Genomic DNA, 15,889 nt, shown 5'->3' with positions numbered 1-15,889 from the left:
AATACTCACTGTTTGCCTTGGCTTGTCCTTTTCCCCATCCTCTGCAGATGGAACGCACCACAGCCGACACAGTTATACAGCAGCGCCTGCTTACTGCAAACACACACACACACACACACACACACACACACACACACACACACACACACACACACACACAATGTTTGAATGTTTTTGAAATAAGTCACTTATGCTTCCTAGGGCTGCAAAAGAACAGCATTTATTTGAAATAGAAATCTTCTGCAAAACTATAAATGTCATTAGTACTGTCACTTTTGATCAATTTAATGCATCCTTGCTGAAATAAAAGTATTAACTTCTTTCAAATTGACCCCAAACTTTTTAACGGTAGTGTATATGCATTTTTTTCATGTATGATTATTTTTACTCAGCTATTTTCTCTCTATATAGACAGTCAGAGTAAACCGTGTATGTTACCTTGCAGAGTTTTTGACTACAGCCTGGCCGGTTTTGACTCTGACGAACACACGGATGTAGAAATCCACACTCACGCTCAAGAGAGGTTCAATGTAGCGCTGATACACGGCTGCTCTCTGATCTAAACTGTGCAGGATTATACGCAGGGCCTAGAATAAAAGAAAGAGAGCGTGAGAAAGACTTTAGAAGCCTTCATTCCATCCATTCATCAAAACGCCAGTGAGCCCCTCTTACCATCTCATGACAGTATTTGGACTTGATGGACATAGAGCCATACTTGCTGTAGCAGGTCTCCCCGCTGTTTCCAGCCATTACAGCCATGTCCGTACATGTGACGCAAAGCAACCCTGACAACAAGAGAGCGAGATTACTCATGTATATGTGCTTGATAAATTCAAAATGTGCATGTGAGAGAAAAGCTACAGCGACTGACTCACCTCCCTCGCTCACAGCCTGCACAGCCGCATCAAGAAACGGAGATGGGCTGCCATAGGGGTCGAGATCAATGACATCATAGCGTTCCTTCCTCCCTCTTGCCTCATACATCACCATACTGGAAAGATGGTGATATACCAGGATTTAGGACAAAACAGAATCAGTGTTATTGTTAACTAAAACTATAGAAAAAAAATCTGGTTGGTGAAATAAAGATGCAATTTAAAAAAAAAAAAAAAAAAAAAAAAAAAAAATTATATATATATATATATATATATATATATATATATATATATATATAAAAAATAAAATATTATTATTATTATCATTATTAATATTAAATAAAAAAGTTTGTTGAAGTGCTAAAATATCAAAATAAAATAAAATGTATTTAAGCTATATATAAATACATTTTTAAGATTTAACACTATACAATAAGGTTTTATTTGTAAACTACATTAGTTAACATGAACTAACAATGAACAAAATTTCTACAGCATTTATTAATCTTAGTTAATGTTAATCTCAACAAATACTAATAACTTTAAGATAAAAACAAAGTTGTATCCATCTACTAGTTAATGCACCATGAACTAACATTGTAAGAATATATTGTTCATTTTTAGTTTATTAATAACTGCATTAACTAAAGTCAATAAATGAAACCTTATTGTAAAGTGTTAAAAAACTATAAAATGTACTACTAAAATGTACTTGCTAAAACTTAAACTAACATTTAAAGAAATGTAATATAAAAATAAAAGCTTATTCAAAATATTAATAAATACTATAATAGCATTTAAATAATATTAAAATAATAACTTTAACTTTAAATAAGTGCTAAAATGAATTAAAGATTATATCTTATATCTTAAAGATTATATTAGATTATAAAGTATATATACAGTACCAGTCAAAAGTTTGGAAACATTACTATTTTTTATGTTTTTGAAAGAAGTCTCTTATGCTCATCAAGCCTGCAGTTAAAAAAAACAGTAATATTATGAAATATTATTACAATTTAAAATAATGGTTCTCTTTTTAATATACTTTAAAATGTAATTTATTTTTGTGATGCAAAGCTGAATTTTCATCAGCAAGTACTCCAGTCTTTGGTGTCTTATGATCCTTCAGAAATCATTCTAATATGCTGATTTATGATCAATGTTGGATCAGTTGTGCTGCTTAATATTTTTTTATAACCTGAGATACTTTTTTCAGGATTATTTGATGAATAAAAAGTTAAAGAACTGTATTTATTTAGAATAGAAATCTTTTGTAACAATATACACTACCGTTCAAAAGTTTGGGAACGATAACTATTTTTTTTTAAAGAAATTAGTACTTTAATTCAACAAGGATGCGTTAAATTGATAAAAGGTGATGGTAACGATTTATATTGTTAGAAATGTTTTTATTTTGAATAAATGCTGTTTTTATGAATAAATGCTGTTAACGTTTTACTCATCAATGAATCCTGAAAAAAGTATTCCAAAAAAATATATTAAACAGCACAACTGTTCCCATCATTGATAATAACTGAGTATCAAATCATCATATTAGAATGATTTCTGAAGGATCATAAGACACCAAAGACTGGAGTACTTGCTGATGAAAATTCAGCTTTGCATCACAAAAATAAATTACATTTTAAAATATATTAAAAAAGAGAACCATTATTTTAAATTGTAATAATATTTCATAATATTACTGTTTTTTTTTTAACTGCAGGCTTGATGAGCATAAGAGACTTCTTTCAAAAACAAAAAAAATAGTAATGTTTCCAAACTTTTGACTGGTACTGTATATATACACACAAAAACGTGTACAAAAGAAATGTCTAAAACTGAAACAAAAAAATAAGTTCATTCGAAATATTGAGAAATCCTATAACAGTATTTAAATAACACTACAATTACACTTAACAGACTAAGCCAAAACATACTTCAGATGTCAATAGATGTTTGTGAGTATATAAGCAAATACGTGAATATATAAAGAGCACCTGGCATCTCTTTGGCTGGCTTGCAGAATGTGGGACACGTTGTTGTGTTGTGCATTGCGGGCGATCAGGGCTGCAGCTTTAGCAGAGTAATCATTAGCAGTGATGCTCTTCAGGCCAGGAACCTCCAGAGCAAAACGTACTGAACGCAGGCCTGACGCTGCCAGACCCTCCAGCACACACAGACCTTGCTAGAGCAAAAGAGAGAGATAAATCACAATACATTTACTAATTGGCAGACACTTTTAGCCAAAGTGATTCACAAATGAGGAAAAAAATCCCAACAAGCGAGTCATAAGGAAACTACTGAAAAAACAAGACAGTGTGCATAGTCATGGAAGAAAATCTTACATCTAAAATTCGTTTTAAATTCTAAAACACATTTTACATACATTTTAATCATTACCTTTAGCAAAATAATTTAAATAAGCGTTGTTATTGTTAACTAAAACAAAAATTATTAATAATCCTTTTCATCAATTAAAATAAAGCTGAAATAAAATGAAATACAAATATTAGATGAAAAAAAAAATTAAATTAAAAATGTTGCCTTGGCATCTAACCGAAATTAAATGAGATTAAGTTAAAGTAATACAATTACTAAAACTAAAAAGAAAAATAAATAAAACAAAAACCTAATGAAAATGTCAAAATCCCATTTGAAAATAACAAAACAAAAGCCAGCTCAAAATATTAATAAATACTATAATAGCATCTATAATACTAAAATTTCACTGTAGCACACACAGACCTCACATCTTTCCCCTACAGATGCAGTGATGTATTCCTTCTCATCAGCCTCTTCTTCCTTTAGTTGCTCATTTTCAGGCTGTTCTGATGCTTCCTGATCCACCGTTCCATTCTTCTCCTCTGAGAGTCGGACCACGACTCTGTCTTTCTCCCCCGGGACCAGGATCCGGACGCCCCTTTGAGCCAGCTGATCCCTGGCAAACTCTGTGATCACCGCACACCTGATTAAAGAAGGTAAACGGGAAGTTTAAAGGCGAGGTTAGAAAACAAAACATCACGAGATGTCACACTGGATGACATACTCACGTTAAATCTCGGTTGAACTCCTGCACAGGGTTGTAGAACACCTCATTAGCACTTGGGAATAAAATGGCAGCCTTTCCTTCCCTGACAACCGTCTCCCCAGGCAAAAGCCCAGGTTCTGTAGATGAGGTCTGAATTAGTTCTGTAGAGCTGGAGGGATTGGTGTCTTCCTTTGGTACTGCTGTGGTAGTACTGTCAGCACATGCACTGATGGTGTCCTGGGATTCTTCGGGTTCTTTCTTGCTGTCCATTGTTTTGAAATTTTTCAGGACGCAACTGCGCCTTGTTGGGAGGATCTGAAGGAAGGATGCTCTCTTCTTAGGAAATGCTAATGACAAACAAAGACATCTATGGGATACCTGAAGTGTAGTCCTTGCTAACATCTACCAAAGAAAAACCCTGTGACCTGTCAACACAAAATTGATTTTAGTTAATAAGTACTTACAAACTCCCACATTCTGTCAACTTAAAAAAAATTTTTTTTTATATAAATATATATATATATATATATATATATATATATATATATATATATATATAAATAATAATATGCTCTCTCTCTCTCTCTATATATATATTATATATATATATATATATACACACACACACACACACACACACACACACACACAAGAGCTCCCAACTTCCCACACCTTTTGACTGATGGATTTCCATAAGTTTACCATTTTTTCAGTCAAATATTTTAAAAGCATTTTATATACATTTATATACATATACAACTCACATAAAATTTCAACCTACTAAATTATATATAGACTACTAGACAAATGTTTCTAAACCTGGGCATCTTCACATTCACAATGTAACTAGCCAAGCTAGCATTACACAATTTATCTCGCCTTCCTACTAACCGCTAATTATCCTTCCAAAAAAATACTTTAGTAATGTCATAGCAAGTCAGTCACGAACAAAAAATAAACCACATCGCTAAATGTACACTACCATAGACACTTATCAACTGTTAGCTCCTGTGTTTTCAGGGAGAATTCACGTGCAGCTCACCGCTGTGTGTGAACTACGGAAGCCTTGTAGTACTAAACGCCTGACTGAGACGCCAGGCACTGCGCACGCGCACAGCAACCTATAGAAAGTACTACACTACACTGTAAAATAAAGACAACGAGGACAAAGCAGTGTCATTAAGGAACTAGTTTCAACGCATTTAGGGTTTTTTCATAATTGTTTTTTTATATATATATAATATACTACCTTTTATATATACTGTACACATAGCAGAAATTAGAGAATTTCAGTAACTAACAGGGTCAGAATATAATATAATATTGTATTTTATATTATATTGCTTTTTTATTGACATTCCTGACCCTATTTTAGTCTGTGCTTGTCTATGCTTTGGCAATGTTGCATGCAAAAAATCTTTTAAACTGAATGCCAGTAAATGAGAAGTAAATCCACAATTAAGAAAGAAAAGTGTTCTGTACTGTTTAATAAACAGACTAATTTCTCTAATAGTACTGGGTATTTTATCTGCTCCTTAATATTTCAGTGAATTACCATTATTATTACCAATAGTATTGTTATGCATATGGTGTATATTGATGTGAACAGTGTTTAATATAAAAAAATAAATAAACAAAATGTCAAAGGTTTTTTTTGTGTGTGTGGTATAATGTCCTTTGCAAAAGATGTAAGTCTCTGATGTCCCCAGAGTGTGTATGTGAAGTTTTAGCTCAAAATACGCCACAGATATTTTTATATAGCATGTTAAACCTGTCACTTTTTGAGGGTGAGTTTTTGTGTCTGTCCCTTTAAATGCAAATAGTCGATGCTCCCGGCACAGAGGGCGGAGCTTCAACAGCTCGTGTCCTTTTACCTCACACAGACATGCACTGAAAATTTCAATTTCAATTTTTTTTTGCCTTTTATGTTCAAACTGGAGCCAGACATTGGAGAGACTCAAGAAGAATTCAACAGGACATTTCTCAATGGTTAGTTGATTAATTTATGTAGCTTATTATGTGTAGTTATCTTCTAGTCATTGATTAGCATATTCTTTTATGTAAATGTTTATGTAAATAGTGATGTCACTAACCCAGGAGGAATGTTGTGTAGTCCTTGCCAGCCGTTTGTTGTAGTCCTTAAAAAGCAATTTCTTTCAAAGAAAATATCTCCCTTTGCTTTGAACTTTCAGCGTTGTAACTTTGCAAATGTTTATGCTCAAACAGCAACATTACACACTAACTAAAGTTAGAAAAGTGAAATCATAATCACCCCTTTAAAATTTGCAATTGTCATGACAGTACGTTTAGCTATTTTATAGTTCAAATTTCTATATTCAACATTTTCTGCGTAAAGTATACCTTCTCTGCACAGCATTAAACATTCTTGATATTTATATGTCACTACTACAGTGGCTCCTTCTGTGCAAATGTCACATTCGAACTAATAATCTAATCCAGTCACGCTCTATAAACACTAATTGTCTATACGCCATACAATGTGACCCCATTAGAGCGACGTGATGGACATATTTGGGAGGCGTTTAGTGCATGCTCTTCTCCAGTGCGCCATGCAGAGCTCCGTTGGCATGCAGAGCGCGTAGCACCCAGACCCCAGACCCCAGGGCTTCACCTGAGTCTAGACGCTCGCAAGGCTCGCTTTCTGCGCACAGACTGATCCAGCGGAGACCGCGCGGCACGGTTGCACGCTAGCGTCCTTTTTCTTGGTCTGTGCATGATTGATCGGTAACTCTGTGCTCTAACCGGGGTGACAAAATGATGCACCCCTCGATTATTCTGCGCTCGGGTGTCTTGCCTGTGCATTCACGATGAATGGCTGCCCGTAGAGAGAAAGAGTCTTGACTCCTCCACCACTGAACCACTTTTCAGCAGATTGCAATCGAGGGGGTGAGTATTTTAATGCATGCACGAGAGAGGGTCATGCCACTTTGAGTGGGGTCAAGGGGCAATCACGTGGGTTGAACAAGGGGTCGCGTTAGTTATTGTTGTGGCACGGGGTAACAGAAAATGTTGAGGGGATTTTTGGATAGGGGTATTGTTTTGTGAAGGTGTGCGATTGCTTTTGATGGGGGATGGGCTTGCTAAACTTTAACCACTTCAATGACTTGCTGCCGAGAGCTTGATTTATGGTGCATTAATACATCCATTTATATTTTCCAACTTTTTTAGCCCACACAATATCGCTTGCAAATTAGCGCTTGTTTCTGGGCGATTTGAGGATTTATAATGGATGAGGGCATGATGTGCATCGCTTTCAGACTTCAAGTGGTTAATGGTGTCTTGTCTCGCGGATCAGTGTGACTCGCCCCCCAGTTGCTGCATTTGTCCCGGGATGACCTGTTGATGTCGGGAAAAGATGAAGTCGAGCCCCCTTCCCTTTCCTCCAAAATGGAGTAGAATTTAACCACAGAATATTTTATGTGAATTGCGCTGCGTGCATACAATTAGGACTAGCCTACTTCTTAAGAAAGCCAAATTGCAAGTAGAGGTAACGTTAGGATAATAAAAAAAAATGCATGCATATGGATGCTGTTGGTCGAGTCAAAGCGTTTTGGGTATTGATATTCTGGTGTGCACAGGACTGTAATTCAGCCCGACATTGCATAGCATTGCACTGGCACCGAGGGGGCGAGAGAAACGGATGTGGGCTTCTCAATAATTCATCTATCAGACTATTTTGGTGACAGGATTTTTGAGGGCTGAGCAGATTTTAGCTCTTTGGTCGCAGCATCAAGTGAGGAAACCAGGAAATTGGGGCATTGTTTCTTGTATTTTTAGCCCCCCTGGGCCCGTGCCAACCCGGAGCTCGTGTCCAGCTGGGCAGCGGTGCGGGCACACACTCTCACCGGGAACCGCAGCCCTTCCGCGGCCGCACACCTCACAGAAACACCGGCGTCCGACTATCACTGTGAGATTACAAACTATCGCTAATTTATTACATTTATGCTTGTAATTAAAACTGTTGTTATTATTACTCCTTTGGGAAATAGTGTTGTTCGAGTGAAACGGAATAGTCCGGATGAATTAAACCGCATTTCGCTTCATAGCTCCTGAACTACAGACAGACATTAATCGACCATCTAAACTACTCTTAGACTAAGTTTATGAGAATTTTTTAAAAATGTGATTGCTAGTAGCTAAATGACTAGCTTTAACCCTTTAAATTAGGAAGGCACAATCCGAAAAATGAACTATGGGTACTGTACTGTTTCCAAAATACCATAGTTACTATGCTGGTCATAATATTTAGCATATCAATAAACGGCATAAGAATCTTTCTGTAATTATTATTTATTTTATTTTTGGTAGAGTGGTGGCTACTATCAGAGTTTTACAGTAGGAAGAATAACTTGGAAATAGAAAATAGACATTATTTGATAATTTAATGTATGATTGTGTGTGTGTGTGTGTATGTACTGTATGTATGTATATATATATATATATATATATATATATATATATAATGTGTATATGTGTGTGTATATGTATGTGTTAAAGAGTGTAAACGGAAGTTTCTTTTGGCAGCAAAATTAACTTTTTTTTTGTAACTTTGCATGACCTTACTGCTCAGCCAGACGAATCTTTGATCTGCTTCATATATGCATGCGATCTTATCAACCTTTGCACAGAGACTCAGAGCAATAAGTTGGTGTGAAATTACTCAGTACACCCTTACTGGGGGGTTTTTGATCAAACTGTAAGGTACTTTTCAGTAGTCTACTGAAGAAGACCCTGTGATGATGAGCAATAGAATTTTTGTTAACTGACTCTTGAGATACAAGTTTTAAAAGTGTTGAGCAAACTGAATGAACATAAGTAAACAATGTATGCTGAAGCATGTTGGATTTCATAATATGGATATAGTGTCATTGCATTAGGCATGTGCTCTAATTATGTTAAAGAATATTCACTTGAACCACTTCTTGTTGACAATGCATTCATCTTCTGCTCCTAAAAGGATTTTACGTACATGCTGACCTTTGGCTTAGAGCAGATTTTAAAATATGTATGATCCTAAAAAGAATAGACCGTAGGATAAATTGTTTATGACCCAAAGAAAACCTCTGAATGGTCCTAGGCATGAGCTCTAATCTTGTTATATTAAGAATGTGTATCAACATTTATTGCTTTTGTTCTTTGTCTGATTTCCTGCGGTGAATGTATATTTTTTTCTGTTTCTATGTTACAGACTTAGTCATGGGATGTTGTTTGTGGGACTGCATGCACTGACCTTGGAGTTAGAACAGAGAGTAGCACTGTGTCTGCATGGTTTCATAAGAATAGATGATATATGTGTTTGTGTGTGTCGAGATTCAAAAAATCTTTGAAGCTTTATTTAAGGGGACACAGTTTAAATTATATGTATGTGAGACAACTTTTGTGACTACTCTATCATTCAAAAGTTTGGGTTCAATTAAGGTTTATTAATTTAGTTACTTTAAGTTGATCAAAAGTGATAGTTAAACCTCTAAAGAGATTTTTCTTTTGAACTTTAGTCATCAAGTTCTCCTTGGAAAAAAATGATCACTGTTTCTTTCACACAAACATATTAAGCAGCACAACCTTTTTCAACATTGATAATAATAAGAAATGCTACTTGAGCACCAAATCAGCATATTATGATTTTTGAAAGATCATGTGACAATGGAGTGATTGCTGCTAAAAATTCAGCTTTGCCATCACAGGAATAAGTGACATTTTAAAATATATTAAAATAGATTTTAAATTGTAATAATATTTCACAATGTTATTGTTTTTACTGTATATTTTATCAAATAAATGCAGACTTGATGAGCAAAAGAGGCTTCTTTCAAAAAACATTTAGAAAATCTTACGGACTCAACCTGTTTCTATAACTTTTTTAATAACCTATTATGTCATCTTGCCTAAATATTTTTGCAGCTTCTTTAAAAAAACAGTACAAGATTTTAAATTTGACAATTTGAAATTGCATGATATTCAAACTTTCTTAAAAACTATTTAAAATTATTTATGGTTATTTTATGAATATAACTGTACCTGTCATCATATCCCATTGGTAAGACTGTATGTAATCGGCACACTTTTTCACATTTTCCACACTGAATGTCTGGAATTCCATGTAATTGACATGGTAAAATGTATTAAACGACACTGATTATAAGTAACTGTTAACATTAAAGGGATAGTTCACTTTGAAATTAAATTTTGGTATGTTTTAGCTTACCTCAAGGGCGTCCAAGATGTAGGTGTCTTTTTTTTTCCGCAGTAGTTTCAATTTTGATATTTTTAGGTCAAACCGTTCTTGTCTGACAGTCATATCATGCAGGTCTATGGTCACCCCCTCAAAGAGCATGCACAGAGTCCAAATTAAAACAATTCCCCATCGTCCAAATTAAACAATTCCCCATCGTAAGTACACATTGATGGCCTAAGACACGAAACGAGCGGTTTGTGTGAGAAAACCAACAGTATTTATATCGTTTTTACCTCTTGTAACACAGCCATGTCCAAGTGATCTGAGGGCGCGGGCGCTTCCTGCTGTGTGACGTGTGCGCCGATTGGTACATAGATATATACACTAGATGTCGCATTAAAGACATTCGTTCCAATGAACTGCCGTAGCCAAGGCGACATCTAGTGTATATATCTATGCACCAGTCTGCGCACACGTCACACACCATGATGCGCGCACGCCCTCAGATCACTTGGACGTGGCTGTGTATAAGAGCTAAAAACAATATAAATACTGTTCGTTTTCTCACACAAACCGCTCGTTTCGTGTCTTAGGCCATCAATGTGTACTTACGATGGGGAATTGTTTTAATTTGGACTCTGTGCATGCTCTTTGAGACGGTGACCATAGACCTGCATGATATGACTGTCAGACAAGAACGGTTTGACCTAAAAATATCAAAATTGAAACTACTGCGGAAAAAAAAGACACCTTCATCTTGGATGCCCTTGAGGTAAGCCAAAACATACCAAAATTTAATTTCAAAGTGAACTATCCCTTTAAATGATCAAAATATTTGAAAAGGGTGGGAATGTGTATAAATTTGAATGACAGGCTAAATATCTTTTGGGAAGCTGCTGATATAAAATTTGCGTTGATGTGGATTCTGTACAGGCCTACCCACTGGTCATCATTATTATGATAATTTTATAATTGAGGTGAAAAATAAAATACCAAGTGTTTTCTGTTTTCACAGACCCTGTGGTGCTGGGCTTTGCGATATGGCTCAGATGCTGCAGATGGCGATTCCCAACTTTGGCAACAATGTCCTGGAGTGCCTTAATGAGCAGAGGCTTCAGGGTCTGTACTGTGATCTGTCAGTGGTGGTGAAGGGTCACACATTTAAAGCCCACCGGGCAGTGCTGGCTGCCAGCAGCTCCTACTTTCGTGATTTGTTCAACTCTGGAAGTAAGAGCTCTGTAGTGGAGTTACCACCAGCGGTTCAGCCTCAGAGCTTCCAGCAGATCCTTTCCTTCTGTTACACCGGTCGACTTAGCATGAACTTGGGTGATCAGTTTCTCTTAATGTACACAGCAGGATTCTTGCAGATTCAGCAGATTATGGAAAAAGGCACAGAATTCTTCCTAAAGGTCAGCTCACCAAGTTGTGACTCACAGGGTCTTCACACAGAAGAAACGCCCTCAGAACCCCAGAGCCCCGTTACTCAAACTGGGAGTAGCAACATGGGAGGAGGTGCGGTCACCACGGCTACGGCTCGACCCGCTTCCTGTCTCACACCTCTTCCATTGATGTCAAGGGTGAAGACAGAGCAGCAACCTCAGGCCCATCAGCCCCAACAGGAAGCATCATCATATTCAGTGGTTTGCTCTCCAGTTGCAAAGCGTCTTTGGGAAGGAGGTAGCCGTGAAGGAGGTGGAGGATCAGGGGCAGGTGGAGGAGGAGGTATGAGGAAAGCCGCCCGTTATTCGCAGGAGGCAGCACGGGGCATGGGCGGGGCCCCACCTCAAAGTGCAGCTTTATTGGGTGGAAGCAGTACCACTAATAGCAACAGCAACAACAATAACAACAACAGCAGTAGCACGCCGGAAGGCACCAGCCCAGGCACCCCCAGCATGTACACCAGTGACTCACCAATCTCTTACCACGATGATGAAGAAGAAGAGGAAATCGCAGACGAAACGACAGAAGAACAGTACAGACAGATCTGTAATATGTACACTATGTACAGCATGCTAAATGTAGGGGCAACAGGTAAGAAAAGTTGACTAGAATTTAATTTCATTGTCTGATTGCTAATCCTTGTCAGTTAAATTTATTGACATCGTGATAGTAGACTTCAGCATGTAGTGTAATTTTGGGAAATGAATTGGGCCACGTATCGAGGTCTGAGGAACTCCGTCAATAGGATTATTGTAAAGTAGACAATTCATTTTATTTTTAAAAAATATATATTTTATTGTTTTCAGAAAACTCAAAATTACAGATAAACAGTAGAGGAAACTGTCCTGTTTTTCCATTCACGGTTCCCCCAAAAAGAATCTAAGCAACAAATAAAAAGCAAGAAAATGTTTACTTAAAGAGAAAAAACTAAACAAAATGGAGAGAGAAATTCATTTTATATGTGTATTATTTTACATGTACATTAACAGAATGTAAATCAGTGGGGAGAGATATATTCAACATCTTGACCAATTTCATTAATTTATTTTGTCTTCAGTTTGGTAGTCAGTGTAAGCTCTTGTAATGTTTTTCTTTTTTACGTCTTTTCCTCTTTGCAATCTGGGTTCAGCCAATGAAAGAGTGGAATCACTGCCCGACCACCTCACAGTTGAATCAAGGGGAAGAGGAGTTCGAGTGAGGCAAGATCTGGCCTCTCTTCCCACTGAGCTCATTGCACAGATCGGAAACCGCTGTCATCCTAAACTCTATGAAGAAGGTGACCCTGCTGAGAAACTGGAGCTAGTAACCGGCACCAGTGTTTTTATTTCACGTGCTCAGCTGATGAACTGCCACGTTAGTGCAGGCACACGCCACAAAGTGTTGCTCAGGCGGCTACTTGCTGCCTTTTTTGACCGGTGAGTGAAGTTCTGGACTTTGTGTGTTCTGCAGAAAATAAACTAAAATAAATTAGAATAAATAAATTAGTATTTAAAGGAATTGTTTACCCAAATATAAAAATTCTGTCATCATTTACTCACCCGTATGAATTTCTTTCACAAAAAAAGAGATGTTTAGCATAATGTCCTATTTGTATCACTGAAAGTTGATGGTCATATGGATTTGGAATTACACAAGGGTGAGTAAATAATGCCAACATTTACATGTTATTAATGGAAATTTAACCAATTAGGGATTTAGAAAGTGACTTTTTTTATATATACAATTTCAGTTAGTAGAAGAAAACGGTCCACAAAGAGTTTGTGTGACCAGTACTTTGTTGATCCCATTTGCCCTTGCAATCTACAGGTCAGATTCTGTGTTACTTTAAAAGTGTCCTTTTCTGTTTTTCCTGTAGAAGCACTCTTGCAAACAGCTGTGGAACAGGCATCCGGTCCTCCACAAATGACCCCAACCGCAAGCCGCTCGACAGTCGGGTTCTCCACGCTGTTAAGTGTAAGTGCTGTATTGATGCTGATATGTTGTGGTATAATATTTTGTTATTGGTTAAACAAATTAGCTATTTCTAATATGAACCCAGCAGTTTTATCCACATTAAAACAGTCCAGTTGAATTTTTAAAGTTAGCATGAAATGAAAATTCACCCCACCTATTTTGTAAATGCATGTTATAGATGTTATCGTGAATGATTCATCTGTGTATTCATGTATTTTTGCCTCAAAATGTCATAATTCGATCTTCCAGTGAAAACAACAGACTGGTGATGTATGCCGGACTTCTCCAATCATGTCGTTCACTTAAACCCCAACCCTCCACAAATGACTTAAAGCTCAAATTTGTTTTGCGTGCAACACCCAAATCTCAAAATCCAATCAATGGATAACCGATGGATAGAACTAGTCCTGACCTACTATATTTGTGTTCTTCACAACAATATGGAACGAAATATCTGTTGCTGCTTGTAACTTTAAGCATTAAATATCTTTGTGTAAAAAGTGCATGAAAAGCTAACGATAGTAAAAAATAATAGTTTTTTTGTTTGTTTTTTAATCTCCAGTTTACTGCCAGAACTTTGCTCCTAGTTTCAAAGAGAGCGAAATGAACGCGATCGCTGCAGACATGTGCACTAACGCACGGCGCGTGGTACGCAAGAGCTGGATTCCGAAACTGAAGCTTCTGATGGCAGAAAGCGACGCTTATGCCAACTTCCTTCCGGACGCTGCCAAAATGGAGTCTGACGGCTTAGGAGTGGAGCATGCTTTTGAAACAGGATCCCTGGAAGGTGGCACAGCCTCTGATTCAGGCCATTCATCTACAGATGCCCTGCAAGGTGTGAGCGGGGATGGTAGCAGTCTGTTTTAGTGAGTAACAATACCATGGTTCAGTTATTCTTTCCCTTCCACTCCTCCATCGTATCTCAGTCTCACCTTGGGCGTTGATGTCATCACGGAGTCGAGAAGTGTATCTTTATGAAGACTGTCGTTGAATCCCACTTAAAAATCTGGTTGTTTTTATTTCCCTACAGAATTTTTTTTTTTTGATTGTACATTGTGGGCCCTCCTCTCCATACTGCAGAAACACATTCCTGAAGAGGAGGGACCTTTGAGGACATTTGGGGTGATCTGAAGGGGAAATGGTGTCTGGAAGCTCCTATCCAGTCTGAGAACACTGGCATGATTCTGAATGTATCTTTTTGGAGAATCCAGAAAGTTAATTTAGCTGGATGTAAGATTGTATTCATCTGTTAATATTTAGTAGCTGTATATCTGCTTTCTGGACCCCATTTCCTCTTCTTGCACCAACACCCTTAGGCACCTTTTTTCTTTTAAATATTCTTATTTGTACAACATTTGTAATTTTTTTGCCAACTTTTTCATTATTTGTCTTGCCAAGTATCCCAAGAGTTTCATGATTTGTGATATGAATTTGTAAGAGGCAGATGAATCTGTTTTGCTATGTGTGAAACTACTGTGTCGTTTTGATCGTCGATAGAGAGGGTCTGTGCAAGATTCTCACCTTTTGAATCAATGAGTGGTGAATTGTTGTCCACATGTTTTTGCATTAGCAAAATCCAAAATCTATTTGAATCATTTTTATTTTGGTATATTACCAAGGCTTAATATTGTTACTTTGGTAGGTTTAATCAAAAATCGACACGTTTTTACTGTGTCAAATATCTGCAAAGCAAATCCCAAAACACTCCCACAAGCTTAAAAATCATTAAGGCCTTTTACATTTCTCTTTATGTCCTTTATTTTGTATAGATGGCACATTGGCGTCTGTGTGATGTGTAAATGAGTGTGTATGGCGTCTGCAGACTATGTCTCACAGCTCACTGCTTCATGCACCTAACACACAAGTGTGGTGCATGCTGCCGCATGGCGCATTCTGACATGCTACGCCTCAGCGCCTCTGACAGAGTTGCACTAAACGCTCTGATGAAGTGGGCCGAGTGCAGCATTAGAGATTGGCACTGAACGGGCATCAGTGCCACAGCTATGCTGGCTCCAGATCAGTAAAGACCACTCTGAGATTGGAAGCTCTTGTAGTCTTATTATGTGGATTTGAAAAGTCCATTTTTAAGTGTTTCGGGTTTCAGAAAGAGAAGTTCTTGAAGTCTATAATCACAATAAAGAGCTGTTGTAACCCCAGGTTCGGAGATGAAAGAAAGTGACCATGTTATTTCAAAGTGGAGTTGCACCAGTATGTGTTAAAATTAGATTCCCAAAGTATGACCTGCATCTTCAGGGGTTTTAAGCACACTTATTTCCTTTAATGGTTGGCTATATTGTTTGAATTTTTGATTATGGCTTAAGAAAGGCTGCGATTGGTCAAGATCATCCCAGTCCAAAATGATCCCAATCCAAAATGATGATAAAGAGTTCT

The 15,889-nt window shown here is 37.1% G+C and overlaps 2 protein-coding genes across 11 annotated transcripts in view; one reads left to right on the top strand and one right to left on the bottom strand.

The window, feature by feature from the left end:
• trmt1 (tRNA methyltransferase 1) overlaps positions 1 to 6,669 on the bottom strand; it is a 14,209-nt gene extending 7,540 nt beyond the window's left edge. Inside the window, exons 1-8 of one of the 8 annotated variants that reach the window (XM_081357543.1) lie at positions 6,542 to 6,669; positions 3,932 to 4,334; positions 3,627 to 3,846; positions 2,879 to 3,066; positions 876 to 991; positions 673 to 785; positions 439 to 587; positions 10 to 93 (exon numbers count right to left, since the gene is read on the bottom strand). In XM_081357543.1, coding sequence (XP_081213669.1) covers positions 10 to 93; positions 439 to 587; positions 673 to 785; positions 876 to 991; positions 2,879 to 3,066; positions 3,627 to 3,846; positions 3,932 to 4,311 — 1,250 coding nt within the window. In that variant the 5' untranslated portion in view covers positions 4,312 to 4,334; positions 6,542 to 6,669. Of the gene's footprint in view, positions 1 to 9; positions 94 to 438; positions 588 to 672; positions 786 to 875; positions 992 to 2,878; positions 3,067 to 3,626; positions 3,847 to 3,931; positions 4,335 to 4,581; positions 5,035 to 6,002 lie in introns of those variants that run through there. The other 7 variants (XM_081357546.1, XM_081357545.1, XM_081357544.1 and 4 more) reach the window with 7 other exon arrangements.
• Positions 6,424 to 15,889, top strand: nacc1b (nucleus accumbens associated 1, BEN and BTB (POZ) domain containing b). Of its 3 annotated transcripts, none has more exons than XM_081357551.1 (6): positions 6,424 to 6,816; positions 11,121 to 12,136; positions 12,675 to 12,960; positions 13,401 to 13,498; positions 14,061 to 14,364; positions 14,529 to 15,889. In XM_081357551.1, coding segments are annotated over exons 2-6 (1,680 nt in total). In that variant the 5' UTR covers positions 6,424 to 6,816; positions 11,121 to 11,145; the 3' UTR covers positions 14,530 to 15,889. The 3 variants fall into 3 exon arrangements, with proteins under 3 accessions (XP_081213677.1, XP_081213676.1, XP_081213678.1); XM_081357552.1 differs by lacking the exon at positions 6,424 to 6,816 and adding an exon at positions 7,641 to 7,837; XM_081357550.1 differs by lacking the exon at positions 14,529 to 15,889 and having other exon boundaries at positions 6,748 to 6,816; positions 14,061 to 14,501.

This window comes from Scardinius erythrophthalmus (genome assembly GCF_964197995.2).
Source record: "Scardinius erythrophthalmus genome assembly, chromosome: 25".
In the NCBI taxonomy this organism is placed as follows: Eukaryota; Metazoa; Chordata; class Actinopteri; order Cypriniformes; family Leuciscidae; genus Scardinius; species Scardinius erythrophthalmus.
This window is presented reverse-complemented; position numbering and strand designations above follow the sequence as displayed.